Genomic DNA, 27,341 nt, shown 5'->3' with positions numbered 1-27,341 from the left:
CACAAACAAAAGCCTTCCCCCCCCCCCTCCAAGATTTGAAAGTATCTTGTCCCCTTATTGGTCCTTTAGGTCAGATGCCAGCCAGGTACCTGAGCTTCTTAACCCTTTACAGGGAAAAGGATTTTGGAGTCTCTGGCCAGGAGGGATTTTATAGTACTGTACACAGGACAGCTGTTACCCTTCCCTTTATAGTTATGACACCTCCCTTGCTGCAATTTAAGCCCATTGCTTCTTGTCCTCTCCTCAGAGGTTGAGAAGAACAATTTTTCTCCCTCCTCCTTGTAAAACCTTTTATGTACTTGAAAATGGTTATGTCCCCTCTTAGCCCTAATCTACACTACGAGTTTAGGTTGAATTTAGCAGCGTTACATCGATTTAACCCTGCACCCGTCCAGACGACAAAGCCATTTTTTCAACTTAAAGTGCTCTTAAAATCTATTTCTGTACTCCTCCCCGACGAGGGGATTAGTGCTGAAATCGACCTTGCCAGGTTGAATTTGGGGTATTGTGGGGCAGTGTGGCCACAATTCGATGGTATTGGCTTCCGGGAACTATCCCAGAGTGCTCCATTGTGACCGCTCTGAACAACACTCAACTCCGATGCACTGGCCAGGTAGACAGGAAAAGGCCTGCAAACTTTTGAATCTAATTTCCTGTTTGGCCAGAAAGTGAGTGCAGATCTCATCAGCAAAGGTGACCATGATGGAGTCCCAGAATCGCAAAAGAGCCCCAGCATGGGCCAAACGGGAGGTATGGGATCTGATCGCTGTATGGGGAGACGAATCCGTGCTATCAGAACTCCGTTCCAAAAGACGAAATGCCCAAACATTTGAAAAAAATCTCCAAGAGCATGAAGGACAGAGGCTATAACAGGGACCCGCAGCAGTGCTGCATGAAACTTAAGTAGCTGAGGTAAGCCTACCAAAAAACCAGAGAGGCAAACAGTCATTCCGTGTCAAAGCCCCAGACATGCTGCTTCTATGATGAACTGCATGCCATTCTGGGAGATGCCCCTACAACTACCCCACCTCTGTGCTTTGACTCCATCAATGGAGTAGCAGGCAACAGGGATGTGGGTTTTGGGGACAAGGAAGATGATGAGGAGGAGGAGGTTGAAGATAGCTCACAGCAAACAAGCAGAGAAACCGTTTCCCCTGACAGCCAGGAACTGTTTCTCAACCTGGACCCAGTACCCCCCAAACCCACCCAAAGCTGTCTCCAAGACCCACCAGGCGGAGAAGGGACCTCTGGTGAGTGTACCTTTGTAATTATAATACATGGTTTAAAAGCAATTTTAATGATTAAATTGCCCTGACATCGCGGCCAGTACAACTACTGGAAAAGTATGTTAACGTGTCTAGGGATGGAGCAGAAATCCTCCAGGGACTTCTCCATAAAGCTCTCCTGGATGTACCCCCAAAGCCTTTGCAAAAGGTTTCTGGGGGGGCAGCCTTATTCTGTCCTCCATGGTAGGACACTTTACCACGCCAGGCCAGTAGCACGAAGTCTGGAATCATTGCATAACACAGCGTATGATCCCAGTGTTTGCTGGCATTCAAACAACATCCGTTCTTTATCTCTCTCTGTTATCCTCAGGAGAGTGATATCATTCATGGTCACCTAGTTGAAATAGGTTGATTTTATTAAGGGGACATTCAGAGGTGCCCGTTCCTGCTGGGTTGTTTGCCTGTGGTTGAACAAAAATGTTCCCCACTGTTAGCCACATGGCGGGGGGAGGGGTGAAGCGATCATCCCAGAGAATTGAGTGTGTGTGGGAGGAGAGCAGGGAGGTTAGTTGTGTTTGTGCTGCACGTTAACCTGAAAACTGCAGCCCTTCCTTTTAAATTGCCAACCCATTTTAAATAAAGAATCTACCCATTGTTCTCTAAAATGTGTCTTTTTAACTACTACTCTCCCTTTTTTTCCTCCACCAGCTGCAAATGTTTCAACGCTCACACTACCTTCTCCTTCCCAGAGGCTAGCGAAGATTAGAAGGTGAAAAAAAAAAACGCACTCACGATGAAATGTTCTCTGAGTTCATACAGTCTCTCCCACACTGGAAGAACCCAACAGAATGCATGGAGTCAGAGTCCAGAAAAGCACAATATGAACGCGAGGACAGGTGGCGGGCTGAAGATGATAGGTGGTGTCAGCTTGGTGACAGAAGGCAAGAGGCAATGCTGAGGCTACTGGAGGAACAAACTGATATGCTCCGGCATATGGTTGAGGTTCAGAAAAGGCAGCATGAGCACAGACCGCCACTACAGCCCCTGTGTAACCAACCGCCCTCTTCCCCAAGTTCCATAGCCTCCTCACCCAGATGCCCAAGAATGCAGAGGGGGGCCTCCGGGCACCCAACCACTCCACCCCAGAGGACTGCCCAAGCAACAGAAAGTTGACATTCAATAAGTTTTAAAGTGCAGTGTGGCCTTGTCCTTCCCTCTTCCCCCACCTCACCCGGACAGTTATCCCCCTATTTGTATGATGAATTAATAAAGAATGCATGAATGTGACGCAACAGTGACTTTATTGCCTCTGCAAGCGGTGATAGAAGGTGGGAGGGAAGGGTGGTTAGCTTACAGGGAAGTAGAGTGAACCAAGCGGGGGGGGTTCATCAAGGAGAAACAAAACAGAACTTTCACACCGTAGCCTGGCGTGTCATGAAACTGGTTTTCAAAGCTTCTCTGATGCGCACCGGGCTCTCCTGTACTCTGCTAACCGCCCTGGTGTCTGGCTACGCGTAATCAGCGGCCAGGCGATTTGCCTCAACCTCCCACCCCACCATAAATGTCTCCCCCTTACTCTCACAGATATTGTGGAGCGCACAGCAAGCAGTAATAACAATAGGAATACTGGTTTCACTGAGGTCTACCTGAGTCAGTAAACTGCGCCAGCGCGGTTTTAAATGTCCAAATGCACACTCTACCACCATTCTGCATTTGCTCAGCCTATGGTTGAACAGCTCCTGACTACTGTTCAGGCTGCCGGTGTACAACTTCATGAGCCATGGCATTAAGGGGTAGACTGGGTCCCCAAGGATAACTATAGGCATTTCAACATCCCCAACGGTTATTTTCTGGTCTGGGAAGAAAGTCCCTTGCTGCAGCTTTTGAAACAGACCAGAGTTCCTGAAGATGCGAGCGTCATGTACCTTTCCTGGCCATCCCACGTTGATGTTGGTGAAACGTCCCTTGTGATCTACCAGGGCTTGCAGCACCATTGAAAAGTACCCCTTTCGGTTTATGTACTTGCTGCCTTGGTGCTCCGGTGCCAAGATAGGGATATGGGTTCTGTCCATCACCCCACCACAGTTAAGGAATCCCATTGCAGCAAAACCATCCACTATGACCTGCACATTTCCCAGAGTCACTACCCTACACTACACTATCAGCAGCTCTTTGATTGCGTTGGCTACTTGGATCACAGCAGGCCCCACAGTAGATTTGCCCACTCCAAATCTGCCCGACTGACCGGTAGCTGTCTGGTGTTGCAAGCTTCCACAGGGCTATCACCACTCGCTTGTGAGCTGTGAGGGCTGCTCTCATCTTGGTATTCTTGCACTTCAGGGCAGGGGAAAGCAAGTCAAAGTTCCATGAAAGTGCCCTTATGCATGCAAAAGTTTCGCAGCCACTGGGAATTGTCCCAGACATGCAACCCTATGCAGTCCCACCAGTCTGTGCTTGTTTCCTGGGCCCAGAATCGGCGTTCCATGGCATGAATCTGCCCCATTAACACCATGATGTCCACATTGCCAGAGCCCGTACTTTGAGAGAAGTCTGTGTCCATGTCCTCATAACTCTCGTCACCGTGCTGCCGTCGCCTACTCGCCTGGTTTTGCTTTTGCAGGTTCTGGTTCTGCATATACTGCAGGATAATGCGAGTGGTGTTTACAGTGTGTGACAGGTTGGATCACAGAAACCCCCCTGGGAGCTGCCACCTGATGTGCCAAGACTACCTCTGCTCCTGTTTTCCCTGCCAGCTCAGGAGTTCAACACCCTGACTTGCTGAGCCAGACACTCTCACCTGCTCCAACAAAGACCCAGGGTATGAATTACTTGCCCCAAAGCTGCAGGTTTACCTGAAAACAGCTCACAGAAGTGTGCTTGTCTTTAGCACTCAGATGCCCAACTCCCAATGGGGTCTAAACCCAAATAAATCCATTTTACCCTGTATAAAGCTTATGCAGGATAAACTCCTAAATTGTTCGCCCTCTATAACACTGACAGAGAGATATGCACAGTTGTTTGCTCCCCCAGGCATTAATACATACTCTGAGATAATTAATAAGTAAAAAGTGATTTTATTAAATACAGAAAGTAGGATTTAAGTGGTTCCAAGTAATAACAGACAGAACAAAGTAAATCACCAAGCAAAATAAAATAAAATGCACAAATCTATGTCTAATCAAACTGAATACAGATAATCTCACCCTCAGAGATGCTTTAGTAATTTTTTTCCTCAGACTGGACACCTTCCAGGCCTGGGCACAATTCTTTCCCCTGGTACAGCTCTTGTTCCAGCTCAGGTGGTAGCTAGGGGATTCTTCATGATGGCTCCTCTCTCTCTTTTTTCTGTTCCACCCCTTTATATATCTTTTGCATAAGGCGGGAACCCTTTGTCCCTCTGGGTTTCCACCCCCCCTCACTGGAAAAGCACCAGGTTAAAGATGGATTCCAGTTCAGGTGACATGATCACATGTCACTGCAAGACTTCATTACCCACTTGCCAGCACACACATATACAAGAAGACTAACAGGTAAAACACAGCTATCTGCAGACAATGGTCCTGGTTAATGGAAGTCATCAAGATTCCAAACCACCATTAATGGCTCACATTTTGCATAATTGCAATAGGCCCTCAGATTTATATTTTATATTTCTAGTTTTAGAAACAAGAGTGGTACAAATAGGATTATCACACTCAGTAGATTATAAGCTTTGTAATGATACCTTACAAGAGACCTTTTGCATGAAGCATATCCCAGTTACATTATATTCACTAATCATATTTTTATAAAACCATATAGACTGCACAATGTCACACAGTGCTCATAATTGCGGCGGTGATCTGAACGGGCTCCATGCTTGCCGTGCTAAGGCATCTGCACTGAAAAAAGGCGCGAAACGATTGTCTGCTGTTGCTCTGACAAAGGGAGGGGCGACTTGGCTTACAGGGAATTAAAATCAATAAAGGGGGTGGGTTTGCATCAAGGAGAAAGACACACAACTGTCACACAGAATGGCCCCCTCAAGGACTGAACTCAAAACCCTGGGTTTAGCAGGCCAATGCTCAAACCACTGAGCTATCCCTCCCCTGACTATTCAGGGATGGGGGAGCAAATGAATACAAAACAAATCTGGTCTCTTTCTTGTTTTGATCCACTCCATCTCTCTTTTATACATCTTAGGCTGGCAGCAGACAGTGCAGTACAACTGCTAGCCATCGTCGTCTCCTGGCTACTCGCCAGAAGACGGTGCAGTACGACTGCTAGCGATCCTCATCTCCTGGCTGCTCACCAGAAGACCGTGCAGTACGACTACAGGCAGGACTGAATCCCCATGAGACGAAACTTAAAAAGAGAATGACCTGGAGTCACTCCCATTTATGTCCAGGTGCCCCTACAGACCTCACCGAGGTCTGCCAGGAGCACCCATGTCTGCCCAGGCGCCCCTGACCAACCTCACCAAGGTCGGCTAAAAGAGCACCCAGGAGACGACTATGACGATGGCTACCAATCGTAACGCACCATCTGCTGCCAAAAGGCAATGAGCTGCTGCTGTGTAGCAATGCAGTGCCACGTCTGCCAGCATCCAGGAGACGTACGGTGACGGTGAGCTGAGCAGGATCCATGCTTGCCGTGGTCTGCACAGGTAACCCAGGAAATAAGGCTCGAAACGATTGTCTGCCATTGCCTTTCACGAAGGGGGGGGGCCTGACAACATGTACCCAGAACCACCCGTGACAATGTTTTTGATCCATCAGGCATTGGGAGCTCAACCCAGAATTCCAATGAGCGGCGGGGACTGCAGGAACTGTGGGATAGCTACCCACAGTGCAACGCTCCGGAAGTCGACGCTATCCTCAGTACTGTGGATGCACTCCACCGAGTTAATGGTCTTGGAGTGTGGGGGGGGGGGGGGACACAATCGACTGTATAAAATAAATTTCTAAGAAAATCCACTTCTATAAATTTGACCTAATTTTGTAGTGTAGACATACCCTCAGTTTTCTCTTTTCCAGACTAAACAAACCCAATTTTTTCAATCTTCCTCATAAGTCATGTTTTCTAGACCTTTAATAATTTTTGTTGCTCTTCTCTGAACTTTCTCCAATTTGTCCACATCGTTCCTGAAATGTGGCATCCAGAACTGGACACAATACTCCAGTTGAGGCCTAATCAGCGCAGAGTAGAGCAGAAGAATTACTTCTCATGACTTGCTTACAACACTCCTGTTAATACATCTCAGAATTATGTTTGTTCGGGTTTTTTTGCAACAGTGTTACACTGTTGACTCATTTAGCTTGTGGTCCACTATGACCCCTAGATCCCTTTCCACAGTACTGCTTCCTAGGCAGTGATTTCCCATTTTGTATGTGTGCAACTGATTGTTCCCTCCTAAGTGGACTACTTTGCATTTGTCCTTATTGAATTTAATCCTATTTACTTCAGACCATTTCTACAGTTTGTCCAGACCATTTTGAATTATCCTATCCTCTAAAGCACTTGCAAACCCTCCCATCTTGGTATCGTCCACAAATTTTATAAGTGTACCCTCTATGCCATTATCTAAAGCATTGATGAAGATATTGAACAGAATCTTACCCAGAACTGATTCCTGCAGGACCCCACTCGTTATGCCCTTTCCAGCATGATTGTGCACCACTGATGATTACTCTCTGGGAACAGTTTTCCAACCAGTTATGCATCCACCTTATAATAGCTCCATCTAGGTTGCATTTCCCTAGTTGGTTTATGGAAAGGTCATGCGAGACAGTATCAAAAGCTTTACTGAAGTCAAGATATACCACGTCTACCACTTCCCCCCATCCACAAGGCTTGTTACCCTGTCAAAGAAAGCTATCAGGTTGGTTTGACAAGATTTGTTCTGGTCAAATCCAGGCTGACTGTTACTTACCACCTTATTAACACCTAGATGTTTGCAAATTGATTATGCGCTCCATTATCTTTCCAGGTACAGAAATTAAGCTGATTGGTCTGTAATTCTCCAGGTTCTCCTTATTTCCCTTTTTATAGATTGGCACTATATTTGCCCTTTTCCAGTCTTCTGGAATCTCTCCCGTCTGCCATGACTTTTCAAAGATAATCGCTAATGGCTCAGATATCTCCTCAGTCAGCTCCCTGAGTATTCTAGGATGCATTTCATCAGGCCCTTGAAGATGACTTGAAGATGTTTAAGTAATTTTTAACTTGTTCTTTCCCTATTTTAGCCTCTGATCCTACCTCATTTTCACTGGCATTCACTATGTTAGACGTCCAATCACTACCAACCTTCTTGGTGACAACCAAAACAAAGACGTCATTAAGCAGCTCTGCCATTTCCAATTTTCTGTTATTGTTTTTCCCCCTTCATTGAGTAAGAGGCCTACCCTGTCCTTGGCCTTCCTCTTGCTTCTAATGTATTTGTAGAAATGATAAATAATGTATCCTGAAGGTACACATGCAGCTCTTCCTTTTGCTCACACACATTGGAGGGTGAAAAACAGATCTTTTCATATTATAATCTGTCACACACCTCAAAGTAATCCACACAGGTCCTCATACCACAAACGTACCTTTTCCAAGCATGCCCAACTACTGCCTGGGTTTAGTGTAGGTATCTAAAGCACTGACTGCTCTTGGAGTGTATCCAAGTAATTCCTATTGGTCATCGCCAGCTCCAGGGGAACAGAGGCAAGGTGGCATGAGCAACTTTTTCCCCCTTTTTTGGCCTTTAATAGTGTTAGACAGAATCCTGTGGCTGAGGGTGAGTGGTTTGTCAAAGGAGCTGAAGAGCTTTTACATTTTAGCAACTGTGTGATTGGCAGACTAAAGGTAGGTAGGTAGGTAGGTAGGTGTGTGTGTGTGTTAACAAGGCATATCAGGGCACCACTGAAACAGGGCAGAGTTAAATTTGCCATGGACAACCTTGCCTGTGTATTTCCTGGTATTCAGAAATTTTAGTTTTACTCAATTTAAACATTCTGCAAGAGGATGATATATCACCAAGCAACCTTAATTCTGCATTAATGGGATTTTTACCACTGAATTTCTTAGTTTGTTGAACAGAAAAGATATATTATTGGCAGGAATTAGTAGTCATTTAGCAATTGTATTTATTCCCCTCAATTTGCATACATAGCCAAATCAGACATCCCCAGGTCATGGTGTGCAACTTGCTTTCCAGCAAATTTCTGCAATCTCATGATCCAGGAATCCATCAGAATCCACACACTGAAAACCCTGGCAGAGCACACAGGACACACCATAGTAATCTGCCCCAGAATCAGGAAGTAGCCACGCCTCCACCTCTCAGGCTAGTAAAATACAGATTTTTCTTAAGCTGCCAATCCAAATGTCAACCTTTAAACAGATGTCATGATGCAACCTTAACTCTAGCTGCGCTGCCACGCCATTATAATAGATGTGCTGAATGCCACTAACAGCAAGAATAAGAAGAGCATTCATAATTATTTAACTCATTTAGCTTTAAGCTACCTGCCCTTCTATCTCAGTGATTATTACTGTTCCTGAACACCCACACACACACACTCCTTCCCCACGCCCCCAATAGAATATTTGTTGACTCCAACCACTGATAACTAATCTTGCACTAAGGTCAGATCCACACTATATCTCTCTGCTGGCATAACTATGTTGGTCAGGGGCAAGAAGAGGTATGACTCCTAACTGACACAGTATTCCTATACTGGTAAAGCACTCCTAGTGTGGACACTGCCTAAGATGGTAGTGACAGTATGATCTCCTTCAAAACCCTGCTCAAGTATGGTCCTGGCCATTTTAAGCTGCTTTGATAAGGAATGTTTATAGCCTTACTCCATCCCACAGACGAACTGTATTACCAGCTCATTACCTCAAAGTGGTCATTATTTTCCCAATCTATCCATGAGCACTTTCAGATTTGACTGCCTGGCTAAACACTATAAATAGAAGATACTGGGTGAGTTTTTTGACTCAAAGAGCCAGTATGAGATTGCATATAAATTATGTTTAAATTTGATCATCATAATGGACGTAAGAAACTGTCAGTTCTCCAATTACCCCCAGAGACAGTTCAACTGAAATCTCTGTTGGGGAGTTCTCTGATTCAAAGTGTGATTATTTTGGCAGGGTATAGGGATGTTTCTACTTGGACTATTTATTCATGGTGCACCTTACAGCAGTAGGATAGTCTGTTATTTGTGACTAAACAAATAGAAATAGAGTTCTGTATTTGTCAGGAATGCTTAAATTAGATATCTGCAGCTAACAGTAAAACAAACACATTAAATAGACTTAACAGCAAATCATACAAGAAATTTCAAAATTAAACAAAAAACAAGTTTTATGCTTCTATTTACCTCAGTACAGAGGGCTTACAAAGGCCCACCCAACCGTTTACACCCCAATCTAGTCCTTAACATGGGACTTAAACATAGTTTGGGGACCTTCTGCAAGCTTTAGACTTTGTGGTGAATTTAATTCAAAGAAAAGACTCAGGTGAAGGAAATACATCTCTTCACTTATTTTGGAAATATTTATAAAGCATATACATAACTTTTGCAAGTCTTTGTTTATGAACATTTGTATGTACTGCTAAATTTTCAACAATTCCACAATTTACATAATAAAAATATGTATGATAATCATTCTATTTCGTATACTTAGACCATCCAACTGGATTATATATCCTGTTCATATATGTTTAAACCAGGCTTGAAAGGGTCCATTATCATCATTAGTAAAATCAATAAGACATAACACCTACTGTAGAACACCAACTCTCAAAGGGATTCAGTATGAGGTAAGGAGTATTATACTTGTATTTCCCTTCTCCTTAAAAAAAAAAAAAAGGAAGAAGACAGCATGTTTCTTTTCTGAAGAAACAAGTTACCTGTTTCTATGGATAATTATAAAAGTAGAATACGTTCAACTACTTAGAAAGCAAGAGTTTGCATAAAAAACTCAATGATATTTATTGCTGTTCCATTTGGGAACTAACGTTTATACAGAACACTCACTTCAGTAACCACTATATTTCATATGCATCCGAAGAAGTGGGCTGTAGTCCACGAAAGCTTATGCTCTAATAAATCTGTTAGTCTCTAAGGTGCCACAAGTACTCCTGTTCTTTTTGCGGATACAGACTAACACGGCTGCTATTCTGAAACCTGTCACTATTTTACAGGAATTTATCCTGTATTCATATTTATTTTATAAAAATTAAATATTCAATTAAAATTAGTACTTGCACTATCACAATTATAATGCTATCACACAGAAGACTGCAATCAGTGCATTGAAATGTCTAAGTTAAAAATAATTAACACACATGCTCCCCAAGACCAGTATTCATGTCAAAGCACAGCAGCAGGTATTTCAGATTGTTTCCTCCCCTCTACACATTCGAGCAGCTCTCTCAATAGTGGTTTTAGTCATATTCACCTCAAAATATAACTATTTCCGTGTGTGTGTGTGTGTATGTCACACAAGGGCTTCACCTTGGACTATAAGAAGCTTGGAAGTTTGTTGTACATTTCCATACACAGTGGCCCTTTGTTCCAGGTTGCAGATATGTGATAAAGCAGAACTCTATATTTTCCCTAACAGGATCCATATTGTTTTACCTCTTCAGTGCATGTTTAAGAATAACCACAAGCAATTACTTTAAGTATTTCTCTGTGATCAAATGATTAAGTATTCACATGCTTAGGTCTGTAATACACTTTGGTGACTCTTAGCACCTTCCACTACTTATTATGATAGAAGATATCATGTTTGTTCTTAGAACCCAAACAGCTTTCATATCAGATTTTAACAGTTTTTTCTGAAGTTTCCACTTCTAGATTTAACATTAATATTGCACCCATTGACTAACAACATTTGTCATCTGTCATAATTAATCTTAACCTTTTTATTTTCTAAACCAAACCAAAGCACTAGTTCTCAAATGAAGACTAACTAGGTCCATCCCATTATTCAGGATTTGAATTTCAAAACATTCAGTACAGCCTTATTTAAGTGGAGGTGGGTTTTTTTAATTCGGAAAATATGTTTTCATCCTCTCTGAACCTTAATTGAAGAAATTTTGAAGCAATTTGGTGGGGATGCCACACCAAAATAAAATAAACACCTTGAGTCAGAGACCAAGCATAGAAAAATTCAGCAAGATTTGAACACATGAAAACAGGAGACTATAATGGAAACAGTTGTACAACCTTAACTGTAGTAGACAGACATTACCAGGTGCCCAATAAAGTACACACAGCAGATGTAAAAGAAGTGTTCCATTATCAATCATACTAAGAAAATTTGTATTAACTGAGTGATTATAATGCAATATCCACAAATTTAAGTTTCTATTGATTCAACAATAAGTTACAATTTAATACACACTCCACGTTTTAGTTTACCTCTCCTCTCTACAAATATACATACACACACACACACACTTATATTGTGTGTGTATGTGTATTTATATATACACATATATAAAGTATAAGAACATGTAAAAAAATATTACTCATGTCAAAAATTCGTTATAGACACAAACTACTTACTGTTAAGAGCCATAATATTATCTGTTCCTGGATGATGGAAGTTTATTCCCATACGCCCTACAAAGTAAACAGAGATTATTTATTAATATCACATCACACACACAAAAAGGCTAAAATTCGGTATCTTATTTTGAAACTGAATGAATTCCAAAGTTAAATACTGCCATTGCAACAGGTCATGTTATTTGTAATTTCAGTTTGCCAGAATGAACATCTAGGTGAACGTAGATTTAAAATATAGAATATATAAAATGGAAGTATAAAAAGTTAAAATACTGTAGATCAAGCAACAAAGCAACTGGAAGAATAAAGCAGACAGTAATAATGATTTTCTAAGAACTCTCTCAATTTGCCTTATGCTTTATACAAGAGACAGAACTTCATTACTCAAGCTTGTACTTACACTTCACTGAAACTTCATCTTTTAGGTTAGCCTTCAAAGTAAATAGCATAAGTGACCAAATCATTTTAGAAACCCTACAAAATTGCAATGCCAACAAGGAGTTCAGTGTTTTCCATGATAGTTTCCACACAATACTGAGTTTTTCTCTGGATATTCCAATCACTAGAGATTGCAAGGAAGAATCAAAGTAGTGATACTTGTCCCCAGAGAGAGAGGGTCCACAAAAAGTCAGCCTTGATTTCAAAGAGCAAGAAATAGAAGTTAGCTCTACTTCTGTTAAGATTAATCTTCATCTTCACTTAGAGATTATCTGATTAATGAAATATTATAACATGCCCTGGGGAAATAACATTGAAAACTTTATTATAGGACTTTCTGAACCAAAAATCCCAGTCAACCGAAAGCTATTATGTGATCTTTTTCCATGCTACATGAAAGAGAAAAAAAAGAAATCAGGAATAGCAATTACATCCACTTATAATCAACTTTACTAATGGACTCTTGACTAAGAGTATTGTGGTTCAGTCCATGTTCTGATGTTGCCCTTAGAATTGTGATTAAGTCAGGAAGAGCTAGGTAAAAGGCTAATATTTATCGCCTGGTGGGGGGGAAAAACCTGATATATTAGGATTTGAAACTGAGAGCTCAAGACCTACTCTGCTAAAGGAACAATATAGCCAACTAGTTTCTTTATTATAGATGTCCCTCCCCACTCCTACCCAATGATTCTCAAGATAAAATTAAAACCTCACTCTGTTTTTAGAAAGTGTACCCTGAAAGAAGAATGGAGGACAATCTGTCTGTTTCTCCTTCTCCGATATTTTCAGTTTCTACCTAGAAATGAAAGCCTTCAATCTGAAATCACAGAAGACTATCATCTTATAATTACTACTCTTAGTGCACAGATGCAACATTCTGATTCAAGACACTTATGACTTGACTAAGCATTTAAGAAAAAACAAATTTTTCATAATTAATCATTTAAATTAATTTGGAAAAGCTACAGTAAATAAAGCTACATAATACCACAATAGTATAAAGAAAGAAGCGGCACTTCACTTTTTTTGGTAGGGAGTGGCAACACAGAATTTTCACTTTATTTTCCAAATTCCTGAGTCAAAAGTTCTTAGAAGCTCTCCATTAAACTACTTCAGACTCTCCAATTGGAGACAAACTACTAAAGTTCACAGCATATTATTATGTTAACCCGACGCTGCAGAAACACTGGCACAGCCATTATTTTAGTTAGTGTAAGAATATGAAAAATACTTCTATATTCTTGTCAAAGTTATTACAGTACCCTTTAAGTACATTTATTAGTACAAGGTTACAAATGTTACACAAATACCAATCTCTGCCAAACAATACAAGAATTAATTATAGTTATTAGTACTGCAAACCAATTATTTAATTTTTACAATTATGTTTTCAGTTGAAAAAAACTGATAATGTTATAAAGAAACTAGAAATTCCAATGCTGATGCAGGAGGTTTGGGTTTTCTCTCCCCCATTTCCTCCCCCACCACCTCTGTTTTTTCTTTGCCAAAGCTGAAATTCTGCTGTTTAACAAGCTACAAAAATAGAATCAAGTGTGAGACATCTGGTTATTTTTTTCAGGCAGTCACTATGCCAGGTGCTGCCTGCATGACATTTTGTCACCTGCCCTTAGCCTGCTATTTTTAAGTTTTCTTTTCAGCTATCTTTCAAGAGTAGCAAAAATGTAGGTTGTACAAGCAAGGAGATATACATGCATTTACTGAGCTAAGTGACCTTGTGGGAAAATTCTCATGCCATTGAAGCCCCCACACCCAAAAAATAATAATTTAATTGCTTTAATAAACAGCAAAATAGTGGAAAATTCACTCTTGTATTAATACCATATTAAATATGGGTGATCTAATAAGAATCTATCCCATACAGCTTTGAAAAGACTCCAATAGTGAGTGCCCATTGTATTGCATTAACTGCAAAATATATTAGTATATTATATGGCAAATTACTCAGTGTAAAAATAGTAGGCCAAAAACAGATGATGAAATGTCACATAAGCATTTCAGCATCAACAAAGTTTTAATTTTTTGCTATGTACTTAAGTTTATCTTATGCCAAAGTTTTCTGTATAAATCTGCCATCTGAAACCAGGAACATGTTTCAAGGAGAAGATTGTGTTAAAAAGTAGGTATGACTGATTTGGAAAGTCATCAGTTTTGGATCAAGTATTATACTTGCACTCCTAAAGAACTATACCACATACCCAGTTATCGTGTCAATAACCTGGTATACCAAAACAGCTCCTCTTATTAATTAACTTTGAAAGCAACAGGCAGAAATGCAGCAAGAGAAGTCTGGAACAAAAGATGCTAAGAGTTGAAAATTAGGCATGGACACTCACGTCTCATTCATGTCACATAAAAAAAGTCTTCTGAAAACTATTTAATCAATATTTGTACTCAAGTCACACCTGCCATTTTCAGTTTGCTAGTCTTAGTTTCACACTTATCTGTATAGTTTCAATTATGTACTTTGCTAGTACATCTGTAACTGGTATATTTAGGCTGCAAAAATTTTATCTGTCTCCATTACGAAAAGCTTATTGTCAAACTCTGAATCTTTCCCATGCCATGTGACGTTGCTTAGGGCACAAAGAGGGCTCCTCCCATAGCCCCCTCCCCTCCCCTCATCTATTCTGAGCTGCTCTCTGCAAGTCCTCTGTGTTATGTCTCATAAGTTTTCCCTTTCTAAGGACTGTGGATTCTTTTAGTTGGCCCTTTTTACATGTTCCTCCAGCTGCCCAAAGGGACTCCTTCCATGACAGACACTCTGGCATCATTCTTGACACATCCCAGATATTTCCATATTCTTTTCTGGATAACTATGTAGATAAGGAGTTGAACTCTGATGAATCTTGGCATTTGTTATAAATTTATTCCACATAATACCGGTATTTCCCTGAGGCATTTGCCTTTGAATGCATTTAGACATTTGTCTATACCATTTGTGTTTTTCCAGCTTTCACGTCCATATGTTAAGGTGGAAATAACATTTGAGTTGAAGATTCATAGTTTGGTCTTTAAGTTGTAGATTTTCAATGAACAAATCTTTTTAAGCTGATGAATGCATCTACTGCCAATTCCTAAATATTATTTCTTCTGGATATCTCTACTATCTTGCACTATCTACTATCTTGCATTAGTAAGGTATGTGAATTGACTCACCTCTTCTATTTCTTTGCCTTCTAATAATACTTGAGTTGGGGTTTTCTGGGTTTCTCATTAGATTTGTTTTTTCACAACTAATTAACCCAATTTTTCTTGCAATGCTGGTCTTTTGGTCTGCTTGCATGTTGGTTGAGCTGTCAATTAGAAGAGATGTCAGCAAAATCTTAATCTTCTAGTGTACTGTTACTGAACCACATAATGTCTGCATGGTATCCAGCTACACTTTTTCTCATAATGAAGTCAATCCCAAACAGAGAGGTGGGAGAAAGCATCCTTTTTGACACTAGTATCTATATTAAACTATTCACTCATGTCTGCATGTACTTTAACCATGCATGCTGTATCTTGCTATGAAGGTCTTGATATTTTTGTTGGCATACCAGGACACTTCCTGAGTGAATTGTGACGGATACCGTCAAATACTTTAATACATTTATGATTAATTGTTTCTGTCATTTAATGCTCTTTGATGATTATTCTTAGGGTGAAAATCTGGTCAACACATGATTTTCTAGGTAAAAATTCAGGCTCCTCCTCCCTTAGCTTTGCCTCAACTACTTGTTTTTTTTCTGCTTAAGATGATACACTCCTTTCAGTGACAGGCAAAGGCTTCTGCAATAACACCTCACCAGTTATTGCAGTTACTTGTGTGATCTTTCTTTGGTATTTGACTACAGTATAATGATTTTTTCCATTGTTCTAGAGGCTTTTTCCTAGTCCCATGCTTTGCTGAAAAGTTCAGTGATTTTATCAATGGTTTCATCCTCACATGCTTTCAACACTTCTCTAGTGACTTGGTCTGCAGCTTTCCCAGATTTTAAAACTTTTTCACTGAGTCTTTCACTTTTTTGCTTGTGATATGAGATGTTACAATGTCTAATTCTGGCTATTTAAATTCTTTGACAAAGTTAACAGTTTCTTGTGGAGTTAGAGTGCTTGCCCATCGGTCTCTGCTCTTTTTCTGTTAGAGTCTTTCCTTGTTTATCCTTAACATAGAATTATAGAATCATAGCATATCAGGGTTGGAAGGGATCTCAGGAGATCATCTAGTCCAACCCCCTGCTCAAAGCAAGACCTAACCCCCAACTAACATGGCCCCCAAGCTAATGTAAACTTGCCGTTTAGAGCCTTGTTGAGTTGGTAAAGTGTTTTATCACCACCTCTTTCAGTAGGCACTCCAGCGTCTTTGATATTCATAGATTCATAGATTATAGGACTGGAAGGGACCTCGAGAGGTCATCGAGTCCAGTCCCCTGCCCGCATTGTTGTCTATGCATTTCCTCTTACCTCTTCTTGTGCTACTTTACATGCCTTTATCCTTTATTTCATACAGATTTTTGCCAATGCTTTTTTCTGGAGTATTTTTGAGGAGCTAATGTTTGCTTTAACTTGTTTCCTTCCCCCCCCCCCCCCACAGAGTTCAACGTACCTGCAAAAAGCACCATGACACATTAATGTTGACTTTTTGTGATGGATCTAAGTCTTGTACCATCTGAAATCTGTTTTTCAGTTCAATTTGAAATTGCTACTGTAATGTCCTGTCTAGTAGGCTTTTGCTGTCCGTTTTCTTGGTTCTTTTGGTGGTTTTGTTTTTCTTAAGTTTGATCTTCAAGCTTGACACACATCAGCTCCATTGTATGCCCACAGGGCAGATCTAAATTTACTTCCAGCACACTGCTGAGTCAATCTGGTTCCTGGTTACTCCCTCTAAGGAATTCCATTTTACTGCCAATTAGGATCCTTGATACTAAGCACAGTTCTATCAGTCTTTCACCATTCTGATTTTGGCAACTAAAGCCATGCTTTCCCATTGCTTTCTCCTCTCTCTTATCACCCCCACACATTGCATTGACGTCCCCCATTACTAAACAGATGCCATGTTTGAGAAAATTGTCAGAGTTTGAAGGCAAAATGTACAACTGACTTTTTAATATCATCATTGTAGTTATTTGTTGGTGCAAATATTGTTTGCAGTGTTATTGTAGTCATGATGGTCCCAGGATATGAGAGAGACAAGATGGTTGAGGTAATATATTTTTATAGGACCAACTTCTGAATGGTATGTAGTGGTCAGAGGATTATAGACGGTGAGTCCTCTGGGGATGATGTTTTGTTTCTTGCATTTGCTCAGGAAGTAGAGCTCACTGTTAAGTTTGGCTTCCTTCTCAATGTTGTGGAGTTTCCATTATTTCCATTCCAATAATATTGCCATTTTCATTTATTGTGTTTGAAACATAGCTTTGAGAGATCAGTTGTTAATTAGGTCCCACTGTATAAGTTATTTTTCTGCTTTGCAAGTCATAATTAAAGCTACTCCTTCAGAGTAACAACCATTTTGATTCCCTGCATATATTAAGACTATTTTCATTTTTGAATTTTTTTCAGCTCCTGGAATCAACAGTTGCTTATTCCAAGAATTTGGAGATTATATTCATACATTTCCTCCATCACCTGCATGGGTTTGGTGTTAGAACCATTGGTCTAATGTTCCAGAAACCTACTTTCATAGTTTGTTTCAGCTTTAGTAAAAAAACTTCTCAGAGTCTTGGCTTCCTGGTGGCTTTCACCAAGACTCTCAATTCTTATTAAGCAAGAGTCCATCACTTTGTCATGATGTTTGCTGGAATGGCTATCTTGCTTTATTTCTGTATTTTAACTTTTTTTTTTTTAAATGAGCACAGGTTGTTGGCCTATCACTCAACCCCCAACCTTGAGGAAGAAAGGACTGCATTTTGTCTGATCCCTACCCTTTGACCTGCCAGTTTAGGTTATCCTAACAGGAGTAAGAACCCCTGTCAGCATAGCTCTCAGAGTAATTGTTGATTCTAGTTACAAATTATAAGAGGACAAAATAGTCACACTAGTTACAAATTAAGACTGGCAGCAGGCTCTCTTGTCAATTTCAACATCACATTTGGACAGTACTGTACAATGGATCTCCACACCTTAAGAGCTGTAAAAAGTAGAATTTCTTACATTCATAAAATGCGGCCTCATATGCATGAATTCATTTTGTTCAAGAAAGTTAGTACATAATATTATACTATGTATTCAATTAATGTTGTAATACATTACATTCAGAAGGAATGGATAAAAATGATGGTGGCTAAAATTTGATTTCATGACGAATGCTAAATTTATCTTGAAAGCTTCAACATTCGTATTACATAATAGTGATTAATGTAGTTGCCAATACTATAAAAGGGTCCTAAATATGTTTGCATTTGTAAGCCTTCTTAGGACAGTGTTAGATAAGAAAAAGTTTTGGTAAAGAAACCTGCGTACCACCTGTTCTTCCTGGTTAAAACTAGGAATTTTTTAGTTTACAATTGTCTAAACAAGAATATATTTTGATTTATCCCATCCCAATGACAGTTGCTTCTTATTTCCTTGGAGTCCATCCAATTTGAAATCAGAAGCCACATCCCTTAGTAGTAGTGTTCTGCAAAGCCATATTTAAAACTTTGATTTGATTTCCAATCCCAAATCAACTACTCGCCAGAGAAGCAATGGTTGGGAGTAATATAGAAGTGGCACTCAGCCATGGAGAGTGCCTTTATCCTTTTAGCAGGATGAAATTGAAAACCTGACCAGATACCTTTCAAAACCACTTTTTCAGCTGGAAGAATGACAGCTATAGAAGAGTGCCTTGAAGGAAGAAGGAAGGTAGAAGGAAGGAGAGCCCTCAGAGCTCCAACAGGCACATAGGTAATTCTCCCTCTCTACCCAGAAATCAAGAGAGTAATTAAAATATAGGCAGCCATGCCACGCTTTGATTTCAAAACCACGTATTCTATGTCTTCTAGAAAACAAAGGGGAAAATATCATGGCTTAAAATATGGGGGGGGGGAAATCTTTCGAAAAATCAAGAGTCCGTTCTCAACTAACATTCATAACCTGGGGCGGGTGTGGGGGGGGGGGGAGGTCAGATTGCAGAAAGACCTAAAGGTTAAGAAATCTCCTACATAAATCTGTGCATGTGACCTCAGCTGACTGGATTTAGGTTAATGACTCCACATGTTCCAGCAGAGAAGGGAATTTATTTATTTATTTTAATAATTGCATCTTTACCAGGATACTCTCCAGTTACACAATGACCGGTAATGTAGAAGACTAGGAATAAGGGCAGCCAGATTTTCAGCACATTGTTGCTTAGTCAACCTATACACATTTAATACTTACACAGCACTGTACCAACCTACTGGGCAAAAGAATTACAACAGTAACAGCAGCAGTGCTATAGTTAATGGTCCGCTGTATTTCCATAATAAACATTTTAGAGACTTACAAAAATTCAACTCCATTTGGATGCTTCCGAATTTTAAGAGTATCAAGAAGCAACTATAATTTAAGCACCTATTTCTAACCTACAATGTGTCAACCTAATGTGTGCTCACAGAACATGGAAACTACTGTTTACCACAACCAGACATGAGGATCTATTCATCATAGTTGTCATGGTATGTGATCATTTTCTCACTGTACAAATGAACATTATGGTGACCTGCACTGTACATGTCTGACAACCACTAGTTATGAGAATAGTTTGTATTAATGTGAAGCAGCAGAGGCCTAGACAGTTTAAAAGCTTGTTCCTGAGTAAGTTCTTCTAATTTGCATTGAATAGGCAAGAAGATATGCTGTTACTGAGTAGTGAAAGACAGCATCAAGAGAGCAATAAAATATTTATTGACAAGCCGCATATTCCTCATAGCCAAAATACTTGTGCTGCTGTCATATAGATGCCACATGCAATATGTGAGGATCTGCAAGCAGCAGAAGTATATTTAGCTCATAAATGGTCACAGTTTTCATAACATTACTGTATCTAGTACATCAATTTTACAATAAATCCTACTGAATAGGAAAATAAAACAGGAATTATGGCTTCAGTCAAAGGGGATAGGCAAGTCTTCCGTCGACCCCCATGTACATATCTTATGTGTAGCATCAACACTGTGTTAGACATCTTGGTTAAGCTTCTTTTATTCAAAGTTGAAAAAGGGCAAATTCATAACCTTACTAGAGAAAAATTAGCCTCCCACACAATTATTTTTCAAAATATTGCATAATTTTCTTTATAAGATGCTGGATTTTAAAGTAGGATGGAGAAAATTGAGTTATCAGAGCTGCAGATGCACATGAAGCCATAAATCAATGAAAGGATGTGGCAGGGAAGATTTTAAAAAGTATCAGTTAATGTCTGCATCCCCAACCTAACAAAGAGAAAAATAAAAGACTCAGCATCTAGGGAAACATGTCAGAGAATAGATACACTGGATGTAGGCCAATAAGTGGTAAACATGCTCATGGCAGTTACATTAGATAAGTTTGATTTTTATTTATTTTTTTAAGAAGAGGGTTATAAACCCTCAAGCTTCAGGGCAGAACCATACAACTATATGGTTTTATTGGGACATCTGGTCACCCTAGACTAGATGGACCATTCATTTGATCCAGGAAGGAAATAAGTGTCCACACACAGGTGGAAAAAGAAAAGAAAAAAAGTCCTTTAGCCCAGTGAAAAGATTAAAGGAAACATATATTTTGTTTCCCTTTGAACAAACTACTGAACTAACCTTTTTTTTTTTTTCTCCTCAGTGTCCCTTCTTCATCAATGTTTACAGGAAGGGCACTGGTAGGGTGCGTCAAGGGAATGAGACATTAAGAAGTGGATAGTATGCTGGAATTAGTTTTTCTACAGCAAGTGTTGTGAAGAATTGACCAGTGAATACTATTTTTAGAACTGAGATTCCAACGTAAAACAATTTAGGAACATTCATTTCACTTGAATGGGGAAATTGTGAAATTTAATGCAACATAAATACAGTTCAGCTTCAGATTGAGAGAACACAAATATATGATCCTGTCTCATTTCCTCTCACCTTCCTTCGGTCATGTAGATGGATGGAAAGGGAATAGCAGTTACATGTACAATTTACAATAATTAGATAGAATTATTCTAGTTGCCATACCAACTACAGAGATTTATTCTCCAATGTTATTCTTGACTACGTTTCAGAATACTGGAAGCGAAGATACCACAACATGGCCTTTAAAAATGTATTCAAATCACACTTGTTTTTAAAGGAGATCAGTCATTTATTTTTGGCTTCTAAAGAGATTTCTAACAAAGTTTTCATCCCTAGAAAAATGTATCTTTCTCTAGAATAACTTCAAATTATACAACATTAAAACTTTAAAATATTTTTATTGACTGAAATAACACAACATAACAGGAAGGAGAATAAAAATCTGATAAGAGAAAAATACCAGTAGTTTATTGTTTGGTAGTTTACATGGGTCCTATTGTATATGGAGGCAAAGGAGGGCTTTGCTACAGAACACTGTCTTAGCTTAGTCTCCACTAACCCAGTAAGCCTTTTAAAAACAGGTAAATCTCTCTATTACCATTGCAAACAATATAGAATTAAATGCACAAGGCAATATTAATGTGATAGAGCACTTAAAATTTAGATGAAAGGCAGGACATTCAAAGTTATTAAAGTTTGCTTGGAAAACATCTTGCCTCTGAGTATCTGATGTATATGTAGTCAGAGTCTCAATTCAACAATCACAGACTAACATAGGTATATGGTAAAGTGTTCAGCAAATATTTCTCTTGCAACGATGTGCTAAGTGGCAATAGGGAAATAGAAAATAGTGTACATACTATTTCTAAGTTTCACAAACAGTAAAACCCACCTTAGTAACTATGATTTGAGTGTGTTGTCTCTGCATATTTATACTTGAGGAATATGCCTCCTGGTGCCTGTGAACAGAAGCCTTTTCTTCTGTAAAGCTGAGGAACTTCTTCCAAGGCCCACATATTTAACAGAGCTTATCGCTGCTCTGAGCAATTTTGCCTAGGGAGGATCACTAAAATGGGGTCAGAGGCAACATGGGGAAGACCTAAACTTATATCCAAGCCAGGCACTTGTACCCAGCACTCTATGGTAATTAAATATGTAATTGTAGAACTTTTGTGAGGTCTTTAACGTGCTGCAGTACCAAATCTTGTCTTGCAAGTCCCCAATAACTAGGGTACAACTGGGGCACTGAGGCATGCACCGTAGGTATTTCATCTGCTAAGGCTGTATGCCTCTAGCACGTGGGGGGGTCTCAATATCATTCAACTTGCCTTCATATACCACACTTTTCCTAGGGGCCAGACATCCTGCTTCTGTGACCCGCTCTTTCTAACTCTCCTCTGAATTGCCACAATCTCCTGCTGATGACTTTGCATGTTCCTGAGCACAACAGAGGGAAAAACTAACAACACAGTAGCAGATTCAGCACACCACTCTGCTGACCCATCACTGTTCAGCTGCCTCATCACAGATGTTTACTATTGCCTCTTCCGATGTTTCTGAGGTGATATCTTCATGAATTGAGGCTGGAAGCCTGAGGATGACACAAGAAGAGAATGTGCGAGCCTCTCTCTTTGACCATGTTGGAAGAGTCAGAAAGACCTAGCTGTGGAATTGATGTTCTTCCATTTTCTCCAGCATCTTGCCCATCTTGAGGCTGAAAAGTCTCTTCCCTCCTTGAACAAGAGGGCTCACATAAGACCAAGCTTTAGATGAAAGGCCTAATTCAAAAAGAGGCAACAGTATCATTTGAAAGAAATAGCTGATGCCATGAATAGTCTGAAGCAACTTCAACTGTCAGTAGGATGTGGGTGGATATTACATGCTCCTTAGTCACCAGCTCCTTTATCTGCTCCTCAAGAAGGTGGCCCATTAGATTAAATTGATATCTTGCCTATGACAGAATTTGGCTACTGAGATACCCAAAGTACCCTTCCCTCATCCAAAAGCCAATCTTTTTGGCATCCTTGTCTGATATGATAGCCCAAACTTGTCTTGGAACCTCTCCTCCTTTCATCAGCTCTGACACCATTAATGAGCAAGAAGGGCAGGTTAGGATATATTACCTGCTCTATCCTGGAACCTGATAAAGGCCATCTGTCCTCTTACATCTGGCTGTGAACAAGGCTAATATCAACCAAATATCTTAGCCATGTCCAGTAGCTCATCATTAATAGGGAGAGCGTTTCCTTTTCTTTTACGATTTTCAGATGTCAAACTCACAGTTTATCTTTTCCTGGTCAAATAAACTTTCCAAATCCAGGTCCCCTGGATATATGTTGTAATAGCCCTGGAAACTTCCTGAAAGTGGTTGTGAAAGAGAAACAGTGACTATATTGTCACAGTTCAGAGAAACTGCAACTGCAAATTTCCCCTCAGTGGTTCAGTAAGGATACCCACTCTTGGCTTTCAGCTCCCCAACTGTTTCTCCTCTCAGACGGAGATGCGAGTCTCTCTCCCTTCTGACTGTGGTATTCCCAGACTGGACAGTTCCCCTGCCTTCACTGTGTCCTTTCCTGCACAGACAGGACACCTGCTTACTTTCTCTTCAGAGGCAGGTAACCGTCCAATTGCTACAGATGTAAGATACCATGTAGCAGTTCCTAAGCAAGCCAACTTTATTCTTAAAGTAAAATGCATTACAGAGAAAACATTAAAAAAAACAATAAAAGAACCTACATGCATGCTAATAAGCTCAGCAGAATTCCTCCCAACTTTCATACTGACTCTGGGAAATGCAGTTTAATACACCACCCTACGGGCATCCTTGTGGTTACAAGTCCATTAGAGCTTCAGCTCAGAACAAGTACATTGTCTTATGAGGCCTCAGAAGGCCAAATCCTTCCAATCCTCCCCTAAGCACTGGGGTCCTCTGTGGGCCAGGGATCCTGTCCATTTGCTGGATCGGGAAGAAGGCCTTTAGTTAGTATAAATTAAAGTTATTTATCCAAAAGTCTTCTCTTTGTCTCGGTCTCTGGAGAATCCAGTTTGAACTAGTATATGCTTCCCTCCCACCAGAGGAGCTTCAAAGGCTGGTAATGGAGGATGTTCATTAGGATCACTCCTCTATACTGAAGAACATACACACAGTGCCACAACAGCACATACACAATTGCATTTTAATACAATGTACCTCAAAAGGTATTAACCCTAATTCAATAAGATTTATCTTATGTTATAATATTTGTTCAGGATATTTGCAAGTCTGTCACACATATATGCTTAGAAGTTTTGAGGCTGAAGAAATCCCCTTTTGCTCACTATAAAAATGGTTGTTCCAATTCCTTTCCCCTTCTTCCTCCTCTGAATAGGACAGCTGGTTAGGAACATTGGCCAAAAGAGGGGACAAGGCCAACTGGTCTAGGTGGTACAAGAAGTGACTGGGGAAATGGCACCTTAACTGACTTGGGAGATTAAGAAAGTGAGGATCCCCTGATCCTGATGGTTGCAAAGGAAAATTATCAGTATGGCCAGCTAGCCACTGGGCAAGAGGGAGGGCAAGGGAAGGTGCCCCAAGAGGCTGGAGAATCTGAGAGAACTCCTGGGAGCCCAAGAGAGTAAGAGCCCAGGATATTGAGCACTCCTGATCCAAGAGCTGTCCCTGACAGCCTATAAGCCCAGGCAGACTAGGACAACTCACAGAACAGAGTATCAGAGACTCTGAGTCCAGCCTCATCAGAATTGGATATTGAGTTTTCCCCGGAAAAGTGCACTCAAAAGAACCAGTCTATGCTCTGGAGATAGTGCCAAAAGACTAATATTGACTATCACTGGAGAAGAACCAGGAATCCTAGTGACCAGGAAAATGGGTAAAGCTGAATGAGTCCCTTGCATTGGCAGTGCCATGACAAATAACTCAACTGGATACTCTCTAGACACTAAGTTGTTTCCCACCCCCCCTTTTTCCAGGTTGGTGCTGAGAACTCCAGCACTGAAGATCCCTTTGCACTTTTCCTGTCCTGTCCTCTACCAATTTTGTTGGCACCAAGCACAAAGGAGACAAACTCAAAGTATCCCAGCACAAAGTGGACAAACACCTGATCATAGGTCAGAGCCAAGAAAGGCATGGTGCCTTCACTGCCTTTTAGTACAGGCCTCTGATTGAAGGCCTTACAAGCGCAATGATCCAGGAATGGATTTTCTCCACATAGAACAAATGGCAGAGCACAAGGGGCTTAGATATCTCCACGGAGGGAGCAATATATCGCACACCACTTAATTCTGCCCTTCAGATCTGAATCCGTAAAGTCAATTAGACCTTCTGGTTGTACTCCAGAACCCTACTTCAAAGTAAAAACTAGGACCAAGATCTTTGACCTAACTTTATGGTTCTATTTTTGAAAATCTTGGCCTAGATATATAATGGCACAACTAAGGTATACCCAAACAAATTTAGAATCACCTCCCACTACCACCCCACACCCCTCCATCAGGGGTAAAAGTCAAAAACAAAAAATTTTAGGCAGAGAGACATTCCCATCTGGCCCTTGAAAAGGAAGGAATAGAAGCAGTTGAGGGCCACACTTCCTCTTTTATTATCTCTACTTCAAAAGTCTTCTGGCAAACAACAGGGCTCCTGTGGCCCCAGTAGACACTATTTTCCCAGAAGATTTCTGAAGCTCTGCAGTACTGGGAACAAGGTATCACATAAGTGTGAATATGCATAGGCCATCTCAAAGAAGTGTGAACATTTGCTGAAAAGTTTGTTCATTGCCCACTGGCAGGCTGACATTTTCTCTGAAATAGTCATATTGGCTCTGCAACAGGCCTGAAGCTTCCAAGATTTGTATAGTTTGGAAGGCAGAGTGAAACTTTTTACTAGAATGAGCTAATGCTTGCCTCTATTTTCCAAAAACAGTGCTTTTGCTATTTGTCTTTTCACCTCTCCCATCTGTTTGAAAGCTTGTACAATACTAAAACTAATATGATTAATAAAGCCAATTGATATATAAGTGCATACTAGCAAGAGTAATTTAGGCAAATTAGCCTACTTTACCAAGGGTGAGCAATTCATTAACTAAAAAGGTAATCTTCTTAAATGCAAGATACCCTAATTTGGGAGAGATCCATCTCAGTTGAAACAAACTTGAAATGTTTGGATTTTAGAGTGGTAGCTCTACCTAGTGAACTAAATGAAACATGCCCACTTACTGAGAGTATAGCCTTAAACCACCCGCCAGTCTCTCTGAAGCTTTCAGTTACTTACTATGAGAGTATTACTCCCCATGAAATGATCTGTAGTAGCTTGTTTGAACAAGACAGAACACACTCCAGCATCTATAGAAAAGGGAGAACTGCCTGAAGTTGAATCCTAGGAAGACCGATTATGTTTGTGGGCAGAGGGAAACACTTTGAAGAACTATCTGCCTGGCCCACCTTGATTAAAGTCCCATGGCCCCACAGATCCAGACAGTTTGCAGTTTGAAAGTTCTTCTGGATTTCCTACCAATGCTGGCCCTGGGTAGCAGCATCTGTGAAAAACTCCATCTACTAGATCTGACTGGTTAGGAGAACATGTTCCATCCTTGCTGATGACTTGGCAACTACCCTTTGCACATAACACAAAACGTTATCCATGACCGCTGATTCAGATTTGCCTGTTCTGAAACTTTTTTTGTATTCCACATAAAGATATATTTATTAGCTTTTCACACATACTGTAGCTGTTTTACTTAGAAACCAACTCACCAGTCTCACCATGGATACCTGGATCTTAGATCAATAACAGTGGAAAAATTTAGTTCCTGCTGCCCTCAAATATTTATTGGTGTGTGTGTCTGTGTGTGTCTCTAATACAATCATGGGACTAGAAGGGACCTTGAGAAGTCATCTAGTTCAGTCACCTGCACTCATGGCAGGGCTGAATATTGTCTAGACCAGGGGTAGGCAACCTATGGCACGTGTGCCGAAGGCGGCACACAAACTGATTTTCAGTGGTACTCGTACTGCCCGGGTCCTGGGCACCGGACCGGGGGGCTCTGCATTTTAATTGAATTTTAAATGAAACTTCTTAAATATTTTTAAAACCTTATTTATTTTACAAACAACAATAGTTTAGTTATATATTATAC

At 40.3% G+C, this 27,341-nt stretch overlaps 1 protein-coding gene across 9 annotated transcripts in view; it reads right to left on the bottom strand.

Annotated features, from left to right (window-relative positions):
• CPEB3 (cytoplasmic polyadenylation element binding protein 3) overlaps positions 1–27,341 on the bottom strand; it is a 183,171-nt gene that overhangs the window by 93,056 nt on the left and 62,774 nt on the right. For all 9 annotated transcript variants that reach the window (XM_034776644.1, XM_034776643.1, XM_034776642.1 and 6 more), the window contains exon 4: positions 11,780–11,836. In XM_034776644.1, the coding sequence (XP_034632535.1) occupies positions 11,780–11,836 (57 nt within the window). The remainder of the gene's footprint in view (positions 1–11,779; positions 11,837–27,341) is intronic.

Source organism: Trachemys scripta, chromosome 7 (genome assembly GCF_013100865.1).
Source record: "Trachemys scripta elegans isolate TJP31775 chromosome 7, CAS_Tse_1.0, whole genome shotgun sequence".
NCBI lineage: Eukaryota > Metazoa > Chordata > Testudines > Emydidae > Trachemys > Trachemys scripta.
Note: the sequence above shows the minus strand (reverse complement) of the source record. Positions and strands in the feature narration are given on the sequence as shown.